Below are 19,221 nucleotides of genomic sequence, written 5' to 3' on the forward strand. Positions count from 1 at the left end.
TAGGACTACAAACAAGTATAAAAATATTTCTGTCCAAAATGGAAGTTTTGATCTTCGTCCTTTTTATCTTTTCCTTGCTAAACAGTACAGCGATAAAGCATGTCCATTCTCGCCGTCTTCTCAGTGAAAATGAAACTTAAGTAAAACCTGTACCGGAAGTGACAACAATTTGATTTTATTACTCTGCATCGGCGTTTAAAGTTTGAAGTCTACTCGTCGCGTATCACCTGTTAGACGACATCTCTTCCAATCTGGCAATCGACAGAGATGTTTCAGATATTTTTAAATGTTCTAACTTGCTTCACCAGAGAACTAGCGCCTTATGATGTGGTGTGCCTTATATTTGGAATACTTATCTATTTATCTATTATATTTGGAAAACTTTTGTCATTCATTCAAGGTGCGCCTTATACTCCGGTGCGCCTTATATAAAGAAACACTTGCATACATTATTCATTGGAGGTGCACCTTATACACCGGAAAATACGGTAATTTACAGAATAGACTCAGATGCTGATTGGGTTTTTTGTTTACAAGGTTGATCGATGAAAAGGTTTCTTCAGGGGTCATCTGTACTTCTTTGAAGGTGTCGCTTCTTATCCAAGAAACTTCGTCAGCAAACTAAAGTCGTACTGGTAGTTTAGGCCCTATATATATCATTACTGTCCAGACATGGCGGTGCCGGTCTCTGCTATGATAGGTCCCTGCTCTCAGGTTGGGGGGAAAAGAGGACTACTCCCTGCAACTCCACTGATTGGATTGGATTTGCCTTTATTAGTCTCGCAGTGGAGACATTTATATTTCACAGCAGCAAAGTGATAAAAGGAATGAAAGTAGAAAAACAAAATGCATGAGCTGCTGGAAAGGCAGCCACTCTCGCGGCGCCGTCTTGAAGTCAAAAGAACAACAAAAAAACAACAAATAATATGACAACACAAAGACAATATTACAATACAAAAGACACAGAGTCATTAATTCTTTAGCACTTTCTTTACTATCTTTGTTACATAAAGCAGTTTTCGGTGAAAGAGAAGAAGATCAAAGCATCTTTTCACCAGTGGGTTTTCTTTCAACATTTAGCTTGTAGTAGACATGCACAGTTCACTATGACATTCCTGATCCACTAATGAAAAATACACTTTGATCCTCTCCTTTTTCATCTAGAACTGCTTCATGCAACAGAGGGTGCAGAAAGTGCTGAAGACTGAATGACTGTGTCTTTGTGTCATATTATTTATTTATTTTTGTTCTTTTGACATCAAGATGTCAGTGCGAGAGTGGCTGCCTTTCCATCAGCTCCTGTAACGATGAGAAGGTTTCTTCAGCCGTCATCTGTACTTTTTGAAGGTGTCGACATCTTCACGACATCATCGATGGACCACTCCTGTACGACTGAAAGCTTACACAGACGTATCAGCTTCAGTATTTCTTTTTTCTACTTCTTTCTTTCCTTTTCTCTTCCTTTCATTACGTTGCTGCCGTAAAATGTCAAATTCTCCCCTGCGAGACTCCTTTTCCTTTCGGCTTTTCCCTTCAAGGGGTCACCACAGCGAATCAGTAACCTCCATCTTCAGAGGTATGATACGCATGTTTGTTTTGGCCAAGCTTTTACGTCGGATGCCCTTCCTGACACAACCCTCTGTATTTATCCGGGCTTGGGACCGGCACAAGAAGACCTATGTCCCTTTGTGGCTACAGAACAAGCAACTCGCTCAGTAAAAGGCTCCCACCCTGCGAGACTAATCAAGGTTAATCCAATCCAATCCAAGTAATTAAAGTTTGGTAAACATTGACAAGTATAGGCAGAAAATGTGACAAATGTCATGACAGTATTTTTGAAATACCGGCACAGCTGGTTGAATATGATTTTGGGGAATTTATCCAGGGTACAGGCGGATGAAATTCAGAGCTTATTTGACATTTGTGGCGAATGTCACATGTACTTTATACATTTGTGAAAGGCGGACATTTAATCATTGACAACAGTAAATTTACATCGCGTGCGTCTGTTTATTTTTCTTTCATTTCCTCTCAGGACCTCAAAACAACTTGTGTGTCGCTGTCAGTTAAAATTAACAGATCATCCCTTCTCACTGGACTCCGGCAAATCTGCAGGCTGTCTCCATCCATCAGAAAAAAACCACACACACAAACATGGAAACACGCAGTCATTTGTTCGGCTGCTGCAGCAAGAACACTCAGATGGAGCCACTTCACCTGACCTCTAGCAATGGCTTCTTTTTCACACCAAAGTGGTTGAAAATGAGCACGTTAGAGGAGGCTGTCGCTTTCTAAAGACAATGGTATCCCCCTTTCTCTCTATTGTGTCAGAAGAAATCATCCACCCTCATCTGTGAAAATACCTTTGGGGAGCTATGGGTAATAGCTGAGCGGAAGGAAGTTAAATACGATGACAAATAGTACACAGTACACAGGCAAAATACGCAGTGTAATGTGCCTTTCCAGCTTTGGCGAAAGACTACTTATTACTCATTCATCTGTCGATGTAATAATTTAGATTCACGAGGGCAGCTTTTGGGCATCAGGAGCTCTTCACCAAATACATTTTGATAAGAATCGACTTGAGGAGTCACGTGCAGTGAGTTTAACGAGTGGTGAGTCATTACTTCCCTGGAGTCAAAATCGCAAGTCAAGGTGAGCCGCTGTTTCATTTTTGACCTTCATTAAAACACTTCTAAGGGAAGGGAATTTTTAAAGCTTTTAATTGAGTCCACATCATGGAACAATGTGCTCGCACGGAAAAAAAAAATGTATTTTTTTTATATCAGGTCAAGTTGTCTTTTTTGGAGAACTTTTGAAGTAAAAATAGCATTTTAGATTCCCTTAATATTTAACTCGTTCACTGCCATTGGGTCAAACTGGGTTCCCTCCATTGCTTTGGTTAAAATCGTCCAGACAGGCAATTCGCAAGCGATACATGCTTGTGAATGTAAAACCTAGAAACAGATGAACAAATAAAAAATATAAATATTAAAAAAAAAAGAATCTTTATTGTATTGCACAGTCAGTGTGGGAATACAAGAAGACAGAATGGGTTTTTTGTTGTTGTTTGTTTGTTTGTTTGTTTCAAGCTCAGATAACTCCAGACCCATATAACTTAGGAATTAACTTTTTTTCCAACGAAGGAAGAGAGTGCATTGAATGTTTATGTAGTCCTAAAACTCAATATTCTGTGGGTGTGCAATTTGAGTGACAAAGACCAGGGTTAGGGTTAGGGTTAGGGTTAGGGTTTAGGGTTAGGGTTAGGGTTTAGGGTTTAGGGTTTAGGGTTAGGGTTAGGGTTAAAAAACCCTGGCACTGGAGTGCAGACATTTTTGCATATCATCTGGCAGTGAATGAGTGGATAAATAATAAAAAAAAAATGCAAGTCCCAATTGTCAGTCCAATAAAGGGTTTCTGATTTCTGACATACATTAATATGTATATATTGTATTGTATTTTGTACAGCCGCTCTCATGTCAAGATCATATAACTCCAGACCCATATAATTTAGGAATTACCTATTTTTTTTCCAACGAAAGAAGAGAGTCTAAGGTTTCTTACACTGAATTGAATGTTTATATAGTCCTAAAACTCAATATTGTGTGGGTCCTGCAATTTGAGTGACAATGACAGAAACCCTGCCACTGGAGTGGACACATTTTTGCACCTCTTCTGGCAGTGAATAGGGTTAATATGTTATGAAAGCCCCAATATAAATTTAGCCGTCTGGTGTCAGAACTGGATGTCTAATGTTTTTAACAAACCAATACATCTCAAAATCCTTCAAGAATTAACAAGTTGTGAATTTACTGGCACCAAACACAGTTCAAGGTGAATGGAAGGGATCACTGGAGACTTCAAGATGGTAATTAAATCTACACATCCCAAACGGATAATTCGCTCAAAAAATAAAATACATGGAAAACATGGGCAATAAAACTCCTTGGTATTTCATCTAATCATTTTTGTTCATTTTTTAACATTTTTATTATTAGTTTTTTTACTCGTCACATGCAGAGTACGCCCAGCAGAGAGCACTCGAGAGTCCCTGTCTCATTTGCTGTCCCTGAACACGTGTTCCTGGATCATAGGGAAATTTATCAAAGAAAATGAACACCGTCATTAAATACATGACTGAAGTACTGATATGAACACTGGGCAACATGATTATATATTTACTGCCAGAATTATTACTAATCTCATGTGGACCCAGGAGTGATCCTTGTGCTATACCCTCGAACATATTATATAGATTATTGAGATGGATCACTCACAGTCAGCACATCAACAGAGAGAAACATTTAATGGGTAGAAAGACGTGTGCTTGAAAAAAAAGTCTTTATTTTTCCTTGTTGTTGTCCTGATATTGCATAGTTGTGTACATGCATTATATATGAAGGGGAATGACAAGTGATGACTGACACAATCCCCAGAACTGCAGCTTTGTCTTTAAAAAGAATGAGTTGTCAGATGATGAAGGCTACACCGCCCCCATTTCAAGCTGAGATAACTCCAGACCCATATCACTTAGGAATTAACTTTTTCTTTGATGGAAGAAGAGAGTCTAAGGTTTCTTACGCTGAATTGAATGTTTATGTAGTCCAAAAATTCTATATTCTGTGGGTCCTACAATTTGAGTGAAAAATGATAAAAACCCCGTCAATGGAGTGGACACGTTTTTGCACATCGTCATGCAGTGAATGAGTTATCATGGATGAAGAAAGAACTGGTGTTAATGCTAAGCAGCATAGCTTCTCACAGGGTGAGAGAGCGCATTCTGCCTCCTGAAAGATATACAGAATATACTATTTTTTCGGCTTTTGTTAGCCGGCTGGTTTCAGGAGATAATTGTCAAGCATCCCCAAAGGCAGCATTTTATCAGAGTGGATATTTTCTATTTTCTCAAAGGGAATTTAAAAGTACTAATGGAAAACCTGTTTGACCTTTCGGCCAGGAGAAACTAAGTATAAGGATTCATCCTGGGAAAGTTATTCATTTTTTACAATACAAGTGAGCAACGGGAGCGGCCACCTGCAGTTGTGATGTAGAATGACACCAATTTGCATGTCAATTGTGTCTTTCAAGAAGAAACGATGATGCCACCGAGCGATTGCCTCGAGGGAGTGGCGCCTACCTCTGAGAGAAAATGTCTCTGTAGGGACTGCCGTGCTGCATGGCGATGCCGTAGCCGCGGTCCGGCGCACTGCTGCCCACCGTGTAGAATGAACAATCCTCGTCGTTGTTGGTGGTGTACTCCAGCACCGCCGCGTCCCACACAAAGCCAAAACGGCCATACTTCACCTGAAATAAAATGTGAACGGCGTTATAAAAAATGTCAAAACATGGGACATCTTTTGTGAGTGACTGATTGAAATATTTGTGTGGATCAGATGGATCGGCAGGGCTGCACAACCATTCCAGACGGCCACCGAGGACTAATTCATCACAGACAATATTTCATAAGTGTACCACAACAAGTTTCTGTTCTGAGATAGCAAATTTAAATGGAAAAACAACTTCACTGCGTATCGTTCCCTCTCCACTCTAAATGCACGAGTGTTATTGGCTTCCTGTGCTGATTTTATTCCCCCCTCGTGGGGTACGTGTAAAGTGGTGCCTCGACGGTTGAATCTTTCGACCAACAAAATCTGCCTCCAGCGTAGGACAAAGTAGGCAAGACAACCAGTTCTACTTTCTTATATCTTTTGTCGAGATGTTATTCGATGCTAAGGGCAACAAGGCTGTTCGCGTGTTATAATTCATGATCGGCATCTGTTCGCCGAGAGCCGAGGTAGTTGTTCGCAAGGCCTCGTGATAACATTAAACACAACCTCATGGTTATGCAGAGAAATAAAAAAAGTAGAGAAACCGACAACTCAGCGGTGACACTTGGATACTATTCCTCCAAACACCTTTATTTTCACTGGGTGTGTCATAAAGTTTAATGGCACTGTATGACATTTTCAAAGGCTCTCTGACTTTCACCTCATTTGGCCTACGTGTGCAGACTGATATCTGCGAACCGACAGGCACCTCTGATTGGATAATTTCACAGTCTGTAATCTTGTGAAATAGACACGTGTGTTTTTTGGATTGAGGATATGTGTGTGTGTGTGTGTGTGTGTGTGTGTGTGTGTGTGTGTGTGTGTGTGTGTGTGTGTGTGTGTGTGTGTGTGCGTGTGTGTGTGTAATTCAAAGCAGGGCTTCAGCATGTCACTCCATTCAACCCTTTACAGCCATTCAGGCAAACTTGATTCTTTTAATTTTAGTTTTGAATTCTTAAAGATTATTTCAGTATTTTCAGTATTATTTTGCAATTAGGAAAGAAAAGAGATTGGGTGCTTCATAGTTAAGATTCCCACAGAGAAAGTCGGAAAAGCTTTGTGTGGCTTTGTATGCACTGACTATAGATACATAAAGTAATGCAAACAATAGCGATATTAGCGAACAACATGCATAGAGCCAAAACGACAGTAATCAGTAATTTAATCGGGAATTGAAAATATGAAGTGGAGTGCCATTAACAAATTTGTTCAGGTTTTGATTTTTCTTGCGGGTGTACCGATAAAGTGCTGGTTAGACCTCTGGCAATGTTTTTCCCTTCCTTGGAGTGGGGGGGAGCAGCATTTCCCTTTTTTCCATGTTAGTGCTTTGTTGCATCTTAAGCTGTTGATAAAGCGCGATATAAACCAATATGTATGTATTGCATTGTGTTTTGGACAGCCACCCTCATTTCAAGATCATATAATTTCAGACCCATATAATTTAGGAATTAACTCATTTTTTTCTGATGAAAAAATAGAGTCTAAAGTTTCTTATTCTGCATTGAATGTTTATGTCATCCAAAAACTCAATATTCTATGGGTCCTGCAATTCGATCGTCTGGCAGGGAATGAGTTAATTATTCAGTGGTTTTTAAATTTGAAGTAAAAAATAATGATTTGCTTTTGTGGGCCAAATAATATCATGTGGCAGGCCAGATTTGGCCCCCGGGCCTTGACTTTGACACCTGTGGGTTACAGGGTGCATGAAAGGCTTCAAAAGACATAATTTTGCATGTCTGGCAGTAAATGAGTTAAAATTGAGTATGAAGGGAGTTTTCATTCCATAATAGAAATATGATGAGGTCTGATAACTAACAATGAATAAATAATCAGGAATACATTTTGATGAAGAGTCGTAGAGAAATTACAATATTAAATAGCACCTGTCCCAATTTCGTTATATAGTTCTTGGTTGCTCTGTTTTAAACTGTACATATTATCAATGAAAAAAATGAGAAAGAAATGTAAAAAAAATCATAAAATTGGTTTATCATGTTTTTTTGCCATTTGTATACAGACCACAATCTTTCCACCTTGCCGTGGGTCTGTCCTCAATTGAGTAATTTTTTTCTAGCTTTTTTTTAATAGATCACAAATTTCCAGAAACAGACTTGAGAATAAAAGAGTATTTTCATTGGGTCCATTAAAAAGCAGCAAGGTAGCAACATTCATTGTGATGCTTCTGAAATGAACTCACGTTTTTTTTATGAATAAACTTCGTAATTCTCTTGCCAACATCTCTACGGGTACTTCTTTTATGATCTGAACAACAACAGATGGGGGAAGCTCATGTCCTTGAATCTTGAAAACATAGCATTAGTGGTGTTGGTGACCGCAGGAAGGAAATGTCAGGCCATTTTCCCATGGAGTCATTATTCAGGTTAAATGGTTGGCATGCAAATTCGCTAGCCTGCTGCTTAGTTGACATCACGCCACAAAGTGCTTCAAATAAAAATTGCTAAACACCTGTAGTTGCTTGCAGACTGAATAAACAACATCCTAGTTATTATGCCACCACCTGCTACATGGCGCACCTCTTGACTGAGGCCACTTCAGATGGATTAAGTATCTCGTTAGCATGTTGGCACGTTTGTGTGGATGACTGAGCTAGGTTATAATTAAGGTATGATGAAGATTAATTTTGGGTTCCTCAGTAGGAAATCTAACATGGAACTAAAGTGGGGACATACTCCTTTCCAGCATTTTAGTAGATAGAGTGGAACTCTGAATTCCAATGACTCATGACTCATACAAATTTGACTTGGACCACCATATTACCCCCCCTAAATAAAGTCTGAATTTAAAACAATGCCACTGAGTGCGGGGGTAACGGAGTTATGCCAAACACATTTTGGACGGCTGCTGAGACGAACCCATTTTGGGTGAGGCAGTCACATCATGTGTGAACACTCACATCACCTTAAAAGTGTTTCCTTATATCATTTATTTATTTATTTATTTATTTATTTATTGACAGAAAAGCTGAGGTCCTACTGCCTGTACAGAAAAAAAAGGTGTGACATAAGGAAGTGCTGTGCAGTGTTTACAACTTGGATAAATACCAGCTAACTATACAAGAGAGCTTAAACAAACAAACAAACAAACAAAAAAAACATGCCATTGTCGCTGCAAGAAACAAACAGAGCAGCGACTGGTTCTGTTGTGTTTTTCTGTAATATGTCTCTTAAATCAGTCATCACAATAAAGACAAACAGAGAAGGGCTAAGCTAACAGTTAGCCAAATGGCCTACATTTCTTCTTTTACGACAACAAATGTGAATTTACTCAGTCTGGAAGCACTGTGGTTAAAAAAATGCTGCCCCTAGGTCAGCCCTAGAACTACAATATACATTTGATTTGGGGGTCAAAGATGTCAAAAGATGATGATGACTTTAAAAATCCGTATGCGTGTACCTTGCTTAACCCCAAACCTGAATGTTAATATAAGTAGTCCATAGACATAGAACATGCATCTGTTCAAAACATTTTGAAATGTAATAAGCAATGGAACTGGACTCTGAAGTTGTGTTAATCCCACTTCAATCAAACAAAAACACCTTAAAAATAACTTTTATGAAGATGAACACAGAATGTGCTCTCATTAAGTGTTTTGGGTGCAAACATTTCAGATTTTTAAACCATGCCTTGAGTATACAGCAACAATTTTAATCAAATGAATGGCCAAATTTGTATTTGTGTAAGGCCATACTGTTGCACTTACTAGAATCTTGGGAGCTTTTAGCGCTTTTATTGCGTGGGCATAAGAACCAAGTTGACTTTTGCCTCAAGTGAACTGCTAAAAGTGTTGACTCTGTAGCATGTCTAGAGTTGAGTCGAGGTAAACTTTCTCAAAACTACCTTAAAGCGCACCAAACATGGCACCCGGCAGCCCGACAACGGATCTGCATATGAATCCTAATTGTTGCATCAGACTTGTTTTCGCATTTTACAATTACAACAATTATAAGAAAAAAAATGAAAGCGTGTTGGTGCGTCACTTGTGTCACTACAGTGAGACCTCAGCTTACGAACACCTTATCTTACGAACTTTTTGTCTTACGAACGTCAAATTTATGAAAATTAAACCTTGAAATATGCACTACTTTTCACGATACACACCCACCACGGCTGGCGGAGTAATCTTCGGAGGAAGAACACCAAAGCACACGACCTTCGGATCTGGCAGAGTGATCTTCGGATCTTCGGCGGAAGCACACGACCGAACAGCGCTCCAGCCGGGCCACCTTTCCACAACCCCTCTCATTGAATGCACACGTCGATCGCCTCCCTGGAGCTTTTTGCTGCTATTTTTACTGTTATGGGACCGGAAAAAAAACCCCACCACAGGTTCGTGTTCAGCCGAAGAAGACACACAATAAAATCACCATCGCTGAGAAGAAGGAGATAATTGAAAAACACGAACAAGGTGTGCGTTTGTGTGATTTAGTGTTTGTGTGAGCTATTAAAGGTGCGTCTGTTGCAAAAGGTGTTTCCGTTCTCTCAAAGCGACGGTCTCGGGCAATCGAAGAAGTTGAAAAACTTCTGTTAATTTGGATTAACGAAAAGAAGTTATCCGGTGACAGCGTGAGTAAAGCAATTATATGTGGGAAAGCACGGCTAATTCACGCCGATATCGCCATGCGCCAAGCTGGAAGTTTGGCGCTTATTGAGGATTTTAAAGCCAGCAACGGATGGTTCAAGAACATCTGAGGAGGAGATGGCTGCAGCATCAAGTGAGCTCATCATGTCAATGTTGGCAAAGTGGAATGATGTGCAGGCTTTTACCGAACAGTTCCATCCCGAAAAGACTGTGGCTATAACAATCATTAACATGATGAACGATAATGTGATGCCTCAGCTTCGTAAGACCTTACAAGTCAGGAAGCAACAGGTGTCAATTAAGAGGTTTTTAATCAGCAAAAATGATGAGGAGTCTCCAAAGAAGCAAAGAAGTGAAGCCACACCAGAGCTTAAGTTACCAACAGTCCTTACGGACGGGATGGGATTTGCCTTTATTAGTCTCACAGTGGAGAAATTTACATTTCACAGCAGCAAAGTGATGAAAGGAATGAAAGTAGAAAAACAAAATGCATGAGCTGCTGGAAAGGCAGCCTCTCTCGCGGCGCCGTCTTGAAGTCAAAAGAACAAAAAAAAAAAAACTAAATAACAAATAATATGACAGCATAGAGCCAATATGACAAATCAAAGACACGGAGAGACATTATTCTTCAGGACTTGCTGTACCCTCTTTGTGATGATATGAAGCAGTTCTAGATGAAAGAGGAGATGATCAAAGCGTCTTTCCACCAGTGGATCAGGGACATCATGGTGGAATGTGCACGTCGACTCCAAGCTAAATGTTGAAAGCAAACACGCAGCTGTAGCATCCATTGACGAAAAGAGATTGTCTCACATCTCCTGTTCCACATTAATCTGCTTCAATTCCAAGCCGCAACAGTTCCACATACGCATCGGCGCTCTGCGCTGATGCTCCTTTCTTCTTATCGCGGGTTCCTCAAGCCATGCATCCATCCAGCCGCAGACTGTCCAACAGCACTGACCCTTCCGCTAAACAAAGCGGGGCTGTGAAGATGCTGCCCATTACAGGCGCAAAAAAGCACATTGGCCCCTTTGGTGTCCAGCGATGGCAGTCGAATGGCTCCGACATTCCTCACATTCAAAAACAGTACTGGCATATTCATGCTGCCGAAAAGGCGCAACCGCTCAGCACAGTCTCCTCCTTGATGAATGTCGTGGTCGAAAATGCTGAAAAACAATCTGTATCCGTTCCACACGACGCACAACAACACACAAAACACAAAACTAGACAAAAACAACCAAAAAAAAGCAAGGCTCGTGAGAGCACTTGCTGAGGCTGCCTACTCGGGCGCCATCTTGGACTTCAAGGTGACTCTCCGTCCATAAGCCATCAACGACCATCAAAAAGATAAATACAACTTTATTTTACAGCACAGTTTATTTCTTTAATTACAGTCCTCATGTAATGTGCCTCTTTCCAAACAGCAATTCCCTCTGACCTTCAACCTCCAACACCATTCCATCAAGCCATCAATGACCATAATAAAGGTAAATAAACCGACTTTATTTCATAGCACAGTTCATTTCTTTAATTACAGTCCTTATGGAATGTGACTCTCTTTCCAAACAGCAATTCCCTTTGACCTCGGACCTCCAACACTGGACAGCTCTGGGGCCATTGTGCTTTTTTTGCGCTTGTAATGGGCAGCATCTTCACAGCCCCGCTTTGTTCAGTGGAAAAGTCAGTGCTGTTGGACAGTCTGCGGTTGGATGGATGCATGGCTTGAGGAGCATGTGGAACTGTCGCGGCTTGGAATTTAAGCGGATTTATGTGGGACAGGAGATGTGAGACAATGTCTTCGTCAATGGATGCTACAGCTTCCTGTTTGCTTTCAACATTTAGCTTGTAGTAGACGTACAATTTCCACCATGACGTCCCTGATCCACTGCTGACATGGATGCTTTGATCATCTCCTCTTTCAACTAGAACTGCTTCATGTCATCACAAAGAGGGTACAGCAAGTCCTGAAGAATGAATGACTCTGTGTCTTTGTGTTGTCATATTTGTTATTTTAAAAAAAAAATAAAAATCCCCAAGATAGCGGCGCGTGAACACGCAGCAGCTTCCCTCTCCTGGCAAATTGGCGTTTTCATGTTTATGTTTGATCGAGTAAGTAATTATAAGTGCCTTGCATGCTGGGTCCGAGAGGACAGTAATTTCATCTGTGCTGTATGTCATGCATATTAGCATATTTGACAATAAAGCTGACTTTGACTTTGACCATTCCATCAAGCCATCAATTACCATCACAAATGTAAATAAAGTGACTTTATTATACAGTGCAGTGTATTTCTTTCATTACAATACAACAGCACATTTATTATACATAGAATGAGGTATGTTGTGTGTAGTTTTAAGGCTTATTTAGTTAGTTATATTTTATGGGAACCTTGGAAGGGATTATTCCCATTTTAATGGTTTCCTATGGGAATTTTTTTTGTGATACACACTTTTGGGCTTACAGACTCTGTCTGGGAACCAATTAAGTTCGTAAGCTGAGGTCTCACTGTATTTCGATCACTTGCGACAATGTTAATTTTGATCCCCTGTACCTACGAAGCAGAAAAAATGAGTTCCTGTTATCTCTTGTTTAAATACTGGGTGTATTGTTTGTCACTCTGATGTTTTTTGAGATAAGTTAATGAAGCAAGCTATCTATCTATCTATCTATCTATCTATCTATCTATCTATCTATCTATCTATCTATCTATCTATCTATCTATCTATCTATCTATCTATCTATCTATCTATCTATCTATCTATCTATCTATCTATCTATCTATCTATCTATCTATCTATCTATCTATCTATCTATCTATCTATCTATCTATCTATCTATCGTCTTCGCCCGTCTCTCACCCCTCACACCATTACCATCCTGGTTCATAGTCTTGTCACCTCCCGGATTGACTATTGCAATTCACTTCTCTTTGGCGTTCCTCAGAAACTTCTCCACAAACTTCAACTCGTCCAGAATTCTTCAGCTCGGATCATCACCAGAACCTCATCCTTTCACCACATCACCCCCGTCCTCAAAGCGCTCCACTGGCTCCCGGACATATATAGAATAAACTTTAAAATTCTTCTTTATACATTTAAAGCTATCCATAACCTTGCCCCCCCCCATGCCTATCTGACCTTCTTCAAATTTCTATTCCCTCTCGTTCCCTCAGATCCTCTTCCTCCCCCCGCCTCCGTATGCCCCCCCCCCCAATGCCCGTCTCAGCACGATGGGTGACAGAGCCTTCAGCTGCTCTGCTCCCAAACTTTGGAACTCACTTCCTCCTAACATTCGTAACATCGATTCTCTTCCCACCTTCAAATCCCATCTCAAAACCCACTTATTTAAAATTGCATTTTCTTTGTAGCTCTTTCTCTTGTTTCTATTTATAATTGTATTTTATTTTTTTGCATTCTATTTGTGATTATATTTTATTTGTTATCATACCTATGCTTGCCTGTGACTGTAGTGTCCTTGAGAGCTTTGAAAGGCGCTTAAAATGTAATGTATTATTATTATTATTATTAGCTATCTATTATCTAGCTTTCTATCTACGGCTTGAGTGAACGTTATCGCGTGTGGCTGCCGCTGCTCACCCACAGACAAACCTATCCTGTGACTGTAATGCGACCTTGAGACTTTTGAAAAGCACTTATAAATGCAATGTATTAATATTATTATGATAAAAAAACATCCCATGATTATGAGTCTGGATTATTGCTGCTGCAGTCCTTGATTGCTGTTGCATTATACCATGGCACAGAAATAAAAAGAAACCCCAGTTTACAATTATATGGCACATTTATATAATTTGCAGCGTACAAACTGAAATTGTTGATTAAAAAAAATATTACTGCATCATACCGATTAAAAAAGTTAAAAGTAGTGACTTTTCAAATATATTCGTGAGCACCAGTAAAAAGTTAACATGTATCTCGTCACTTTGATTTAGTCCCTGGTTGCCTGTCATTTTGCATCACTCCTCTCGAGCTTTGATTCATGTGATTCATAGAAACAAGAGCAAAGTAGTCATGAGACTCTTGCGGAGTAAAAGAAAAGAGCAACTGCCCCGGAGATACACTCACATCTTGAGATCATCACATCTTGGGCCACACATACAGAGACACAAACATACACAACTGCGGTCTTGCTCACAAATACAGTAATTGCAACGTCTGCTGATTTGTTTTTTTTCCAACAATGCCCTATCTCCCAAATCTCAAAGTGACTGTTTCGGATCCAAAAGCACACAGTGTAAGATCAAACCTCTTTTTTTCCCCAGCTCCAAGCATCTTCCTCACCTCATCTCGGTTGCATCCCGCTGACTCTGCTACTGCTTTTGCTTGATCCTCATTTAACTCATTCATAGCCAGGCTATGGTAAGACAATGGACCTTTTGACATATTTCACAAATATTGCCCGTTTGGAAGCATTGAGTGACACTTTTGCTGCTTTAATTCTCATTCATTAACAAATCAAGAGAGTACAGATTCATTCCATGATCTGGTTGGCGACGAACGGGGGGCGCTGTCGGCCCCGCCTGCACCTGCACAGGTGCTGGTCGTTTCAAATCAGTGACACTCAAAAGGCATGACCATTCGGTGTCGGTTAAATTGTTAAATGTCATTGTATGCTGTTGAACACATTGTATGCTGTTGTGTGCAGGGCATATGTTTGTTTAACCTAGGCGGACTTTTAATCTTGGTTTTGTTTTGATACTTTGTATTTTTTTCTGTTCAGATGATTTTGATGTTTTAGATTTTGTTCCTGCTGACTTTATTTTAAATCAATTTATCAAACACAACCTCTTGCTCCCTCCTGCCTGCTTTTTGGGATCCGCACCCGCCATCACCACCTTGCAAACCGTGACAATCCCGAGTTGAATATTCCATCATGCTTCAAGAATAATGTGCAGGCATTTGAATGAAACTTACATTAGGGACAAGAAAAATGAATCAAGCTTCAGCAGATGAAGAGTATGTCCCTTCGTGATTGTCAGACCTACCGTGCCTGGAGATCAATTTTGTGTTTTTGCTGTCAATCATTTTTTTCCACAAGCGGACCTGTCTCGGTATCTTGTTTATTTGTGACTTTTCCGATGTAGACCCCTATACACTGTATGTGAGAATATTGTCTGACACTCATATTGAGCTCCGCATGTGCACTAGAAGGCAGGTGGCACTCAATTTCAAGGATTAAAATGCACAAATAGTATCAGATTCCACCCCTGTCAATCTCCCTAGCTGTTATTGTCAGTTGCCGTGATATCTTACTTCAATGCTGAAGAGGACAGTAGTGAGCATTACAGAGTGGTATACTGCGCAAAGAACTGAAAGAAAATATTTCACTTAAGTCCCTAATTCTCCACAAGCCATACTTGAAAGAGATATTATGAAAGCTGAACACTTGTTTTAAGCCTTTCCTGACTCATGTAACCCACAGATGTCAAAGACAAGGCCCGGGCCAAATCTGGACCACCACATCATTTTATTCGGCCCAGGAAAGCAAATCAAGCATGTCAAGTGCCATAGTGCTTGCTAAAGTCCGATCTAAAATGTAAAATTGTCCCATGTAAACCACAATAACAATCATTTTTTACTTCAAATTTGAAAACTACTTATACATTAACTCATTCACTGTCAGATGTGCAAAAATGACTTGAATTTCAGGAACCACAGAATATTGAGTTTTAGGACTACATAAACATGCAATGCAGCGTAAGAAACATTAAACTCTCTTCTTTTATCAGAAAAATACAAGTTAATTCCTAGATTATATGGGCCTGGGGTTTTATGAGCTTGAAATGAGGGCGGCTGTCCAAAATAAAATGCAATATATACATGTTGGTTTATATAGTGCTTTAACAACAGCTTAAGCTGGAACAAAGCGCTAACATGGGGAAAAAATGAAATACTCCCCCATTGTGGGAGGGAAAAACACTGCCAGAAGTCTGGTCAGTGCTTTATTGGCACCCAAGCAAGAAAAAAACAAATCTGAACTAATTCGGGAACTGCGCTCTAAGTCATTTTTTTAATTGCCAAATAAATTCGTAAATGGCAGTGAAGGTGTTAATTTGTTGTGCAGTCTTTATGGCATATGCAGATGATATGAAACACTCTAATGGTTTCCCCAAATTCACGACGGCCCTCGAGAAGAAAATTTAACTCCAATATAGCGCGGAAAAAAAATGAGTTTGACACCCGAGCTGTAACCCAACAACATGAGAAGCTGTCCACTGTAGTCGCTGCTCTCCCTGAAAAGGGTAAAAAAACTAATTTGCATTCTAAGAATGTCTTCATTGCTTTTTAGTCTTTTTTCCCTTTTAACTGGCTTTGTTGTTACCTTGATAGGCCTTTACTGTTCCTTCAGGAAGTATGTAAAAGTAAGAAAAATAGAAATACGTCAAGACAGTGTCTATTGTCAAACCATCTGCAAATGTTTGTTCAGGCCACAGTTAAACCGCTGAGAAACTTGAGACTGGAAGTGAGGTGTAATTGGAGACAGATGTGGGAGACGGATCATCCGCCATGGATCAGTGAGCCAGAACCAAGATGCCATCCTGAATGGGATGCGGCAAGAAAAATCATTAGTTTTCAAATTTCTTTTCTTTTACCTTTTGTTCAATTGTACTTCTCTATTTATGTGTGCTTGCTTCCACAGAGATCAAACGGCAACATTTGAATTTGCATTGGATATCTTAATTGATTCAGTTGCGCCGGAGTGTGAGAGTGTGCGTTTAAGGGTCTTGAACATCGTCCTCGTTTGTATTCTGTTCTCGGGCTATACGAGACCCCAACGCTCATCAATAAACCAATCAGTCAACTAACGAACCTATAGAACTCGAATATTCGTAAGTAGGGGGGCGTCTGTATATTGAAAAAAATCTGTGTGGAGAGTGGAAACATTTGATCTGTTTTTCCCAGTTTGATATAATATAGTTGGAGAGTGGCCCATGGTGATGAGGCGGTTCTGTCAATCTGTTCAACCATCAATCCTATTCAACGTACATGACCCCGCTCAACCCCCTCCCCTCTACGGTTCTGTCCACTAACTCCACGCTCTTCGTCAGTCACATACGCTGTCTACATCCAAAAAATGCAAAAGTCAACTATGTCTGTCACCTCTTTGCTCCAAACACCAGTGAGCTACTTCAAGGTTATTGCAGATTATAGAGTCGCTCGACATTTCAGAGAAAATGACAGCGGGCTGAAAGAAACTGGGGTGGAGGGTGTTGCGGTGATGGGGGGATGGAGAGGCTCTTGCAGTTTTTGCTGAGTGTCAAAAAGATGAGCAGTGAATTAAAATGTCGACTTGTATGTACCATTATTTGTAAATCGAATGTTCGTAAATTGGAGAGTGTCTGTAAATTGGTCTCTGGTGTGTGTGTGTGTGTTTATTGTCATTTTTTTTCCGCCTGTAAAAGGAAGTCTCACACATTTTTAGCGCTTTGAGACAGTCGACATTTATGGGAATGACTCACTTCACACGTGCCTTTTGGCAAGGTAATGCACCCTCAACTGCGGGGAGCGACGCTTATTTTCTTGCGCAGCACCCGCAATTTCTCCAGTGGAATACATTCTGTAAAGTTTGTTTTTGTTGGCCCTTGTGTAGTCAATAAGAGCGTGGAAAACAATTCATCTCGCCTTGAGGGACTCATAAAGTTTTTTTTTCTCTTCTTCTTCTGCTTCCTCGACTTTGAATCCATAATATCCACCCATGCGGGCTTTTTAAAGCCCTGCAGAAATAAAAGAGAGGGCTGTTAGCTGTAGCTTAAGGCTTCGCGGGTGGAATAAAACATTGATGTGGTGCAATGTTCCACACACATCGTTTCTTGAACGCGTCAATGAGTCATGACCTCTACGAGACCTCACACAACACCCCTTTTCCTCCAACACGCACACACACGGCGTATTAGGACCTGACACAAGTGGCGAGGAAGCGTTTCATTTGCAAAGTCCACTCGCCCTCGTCACATGGTCAGTGACTAGCTTCAATGACACACCTGTCACACAACAGCACCAGAATTCTGCATTGTGTGAACATTGCAGAGACGTTCTGAGCTGGTCTCGAAAAGCCTGTTCATGGATCCTCGTTCCATGATTAATTCTGAGTTACGGTTACTTTTAACTAATTCACTGCCAGACATGTGCATAAATGTGTCCACTCCAGTGCCAGGGTTTTTGTCATTGTCACTCGAATTCCAGGACCCACAGAATATTTAGTTTTCGGACGACATAAACATTCAGTACAGCGTAAGAAATCTTAGACTCTTCTTTCATCAGGAAAAGAGAGTTAATTCCTAAATTATATAGATCTGGAGTTATATGAGCTTGAAATGAGGGCAGCTGTCCACAATACAATGCAATACATACATATTGGTTTATATGGCAATTTAACAACAGCTGAAGCTGTAACAAAGCGCTAACATGGAAAAGGGGAAATGGGTTCATCCAGAAGTCCATCTACAAATGTGGTTCTCCTTTCCCATAGGCAGAGGAATGACGGTAAATTTCCTGATACAATCCTAAACTGGAAGTTTTGGGGAAAATCCCCATCCTGGTTTCGAGTGCAGTCATCTACTTTGCTTGTTATTTCTTATTGCAAGGTCAATGGCGAAACATCACCATTATTCTCAATAATGTAATTCTGTAATGTAATAATTATGTGTTTTGCTTTTCTACTTTCATTTCTTTCATAACTTTGCTGCTGTGAAATGTAAATTTCTCCACTGCGAGACTAATAAGGGCAAATCCAATCCAATCCAATCATTTCCTGTCCTAAAACATCTTAAAAAAACACTATGCTTTCAAAATAAGGACCCCCTCCACCACCAAATATAATCCCATATCAGTTTCTCGACTTGAGATTTGAAGGTGTGTCTTTGATGGATTGCTCATCTTGCGCCGCCAGTGATAACATCAGACATCAGAAAGCAAAACATTAAATCATAAAATAGAAAGCCCATATCGGAAATCCACACACAGTCCAGGTTACTAAAGTGCATTTGACAGACAAAGACGTATTTCTTTCTCTTCACCTGCATCACGTTCTCTCTCATTTTTTTTTATTAAAGGTCGTTAGTGAAACGGCCAAGGTGGAACGCACAGAGTTTTGGCTTGGGCGTGATGTTGGCGTGCCTCCTTGCATTGAGGGGTAATGAAAATGCAAATCAACTTGGACTGCATTGACTGGTTGAGGCCAAATGGACCAATAAGAGGCTCAGCGAGCTGATTTGGAAGCACTTTGATGTTGTTTGTGATCCAGTTGGGACGCGTGCCTGTGTTTCAAAGGTC

General features: G+C 40.3%; 1 protein-coding gene across 7 annotated transcripts in view; it reads right to left on the reverse strand.

Moving 5' to 3' along the window:
• Nucleotides 1-19,221, reverse strand: part of grid2 (glutamate receptor, ionotropic, delta 2) — a 493,088-nt gene that overhangs the window by 36,662 nt on the left and 437,205 nt on the right. For all 7 annotated transcript variants that reach the window (XR_016114686.1, XM_088994116.1, XM_088994120.1 and 4 more), the window contains one exon: nucleotides 5,138-5,304. Coding sequence is in view for 6 of the 7 variants with exons in the window: in XM_088994116.1 (XP_088850242.1) it covers nucleotides 5,138-5,304 (167 nt within the window). In the remaining variant the exon portion in view is untranslated. The remainder of the gene's footprint in view (nucleotides 1-5,137; nucleotides 5,305-19,221) is intronic.

The sequence above is a fragment of the Hippocampus bargibanti genome, linkage group LG04 (genome assembly GCF_051943395.1).
Source record: "Hippocampus bargibanti isolate YZ-2025 linkage group LG04, ASM5194339v1, whole genome shotgun sequence".
NCBI classification, from domain to species: Eukaryota; Metazoa; Chordata; class Actinopteri; order Syngnathiformes; family Syngnathidae; genus Hippocampus; species Hippocampus bargibanti.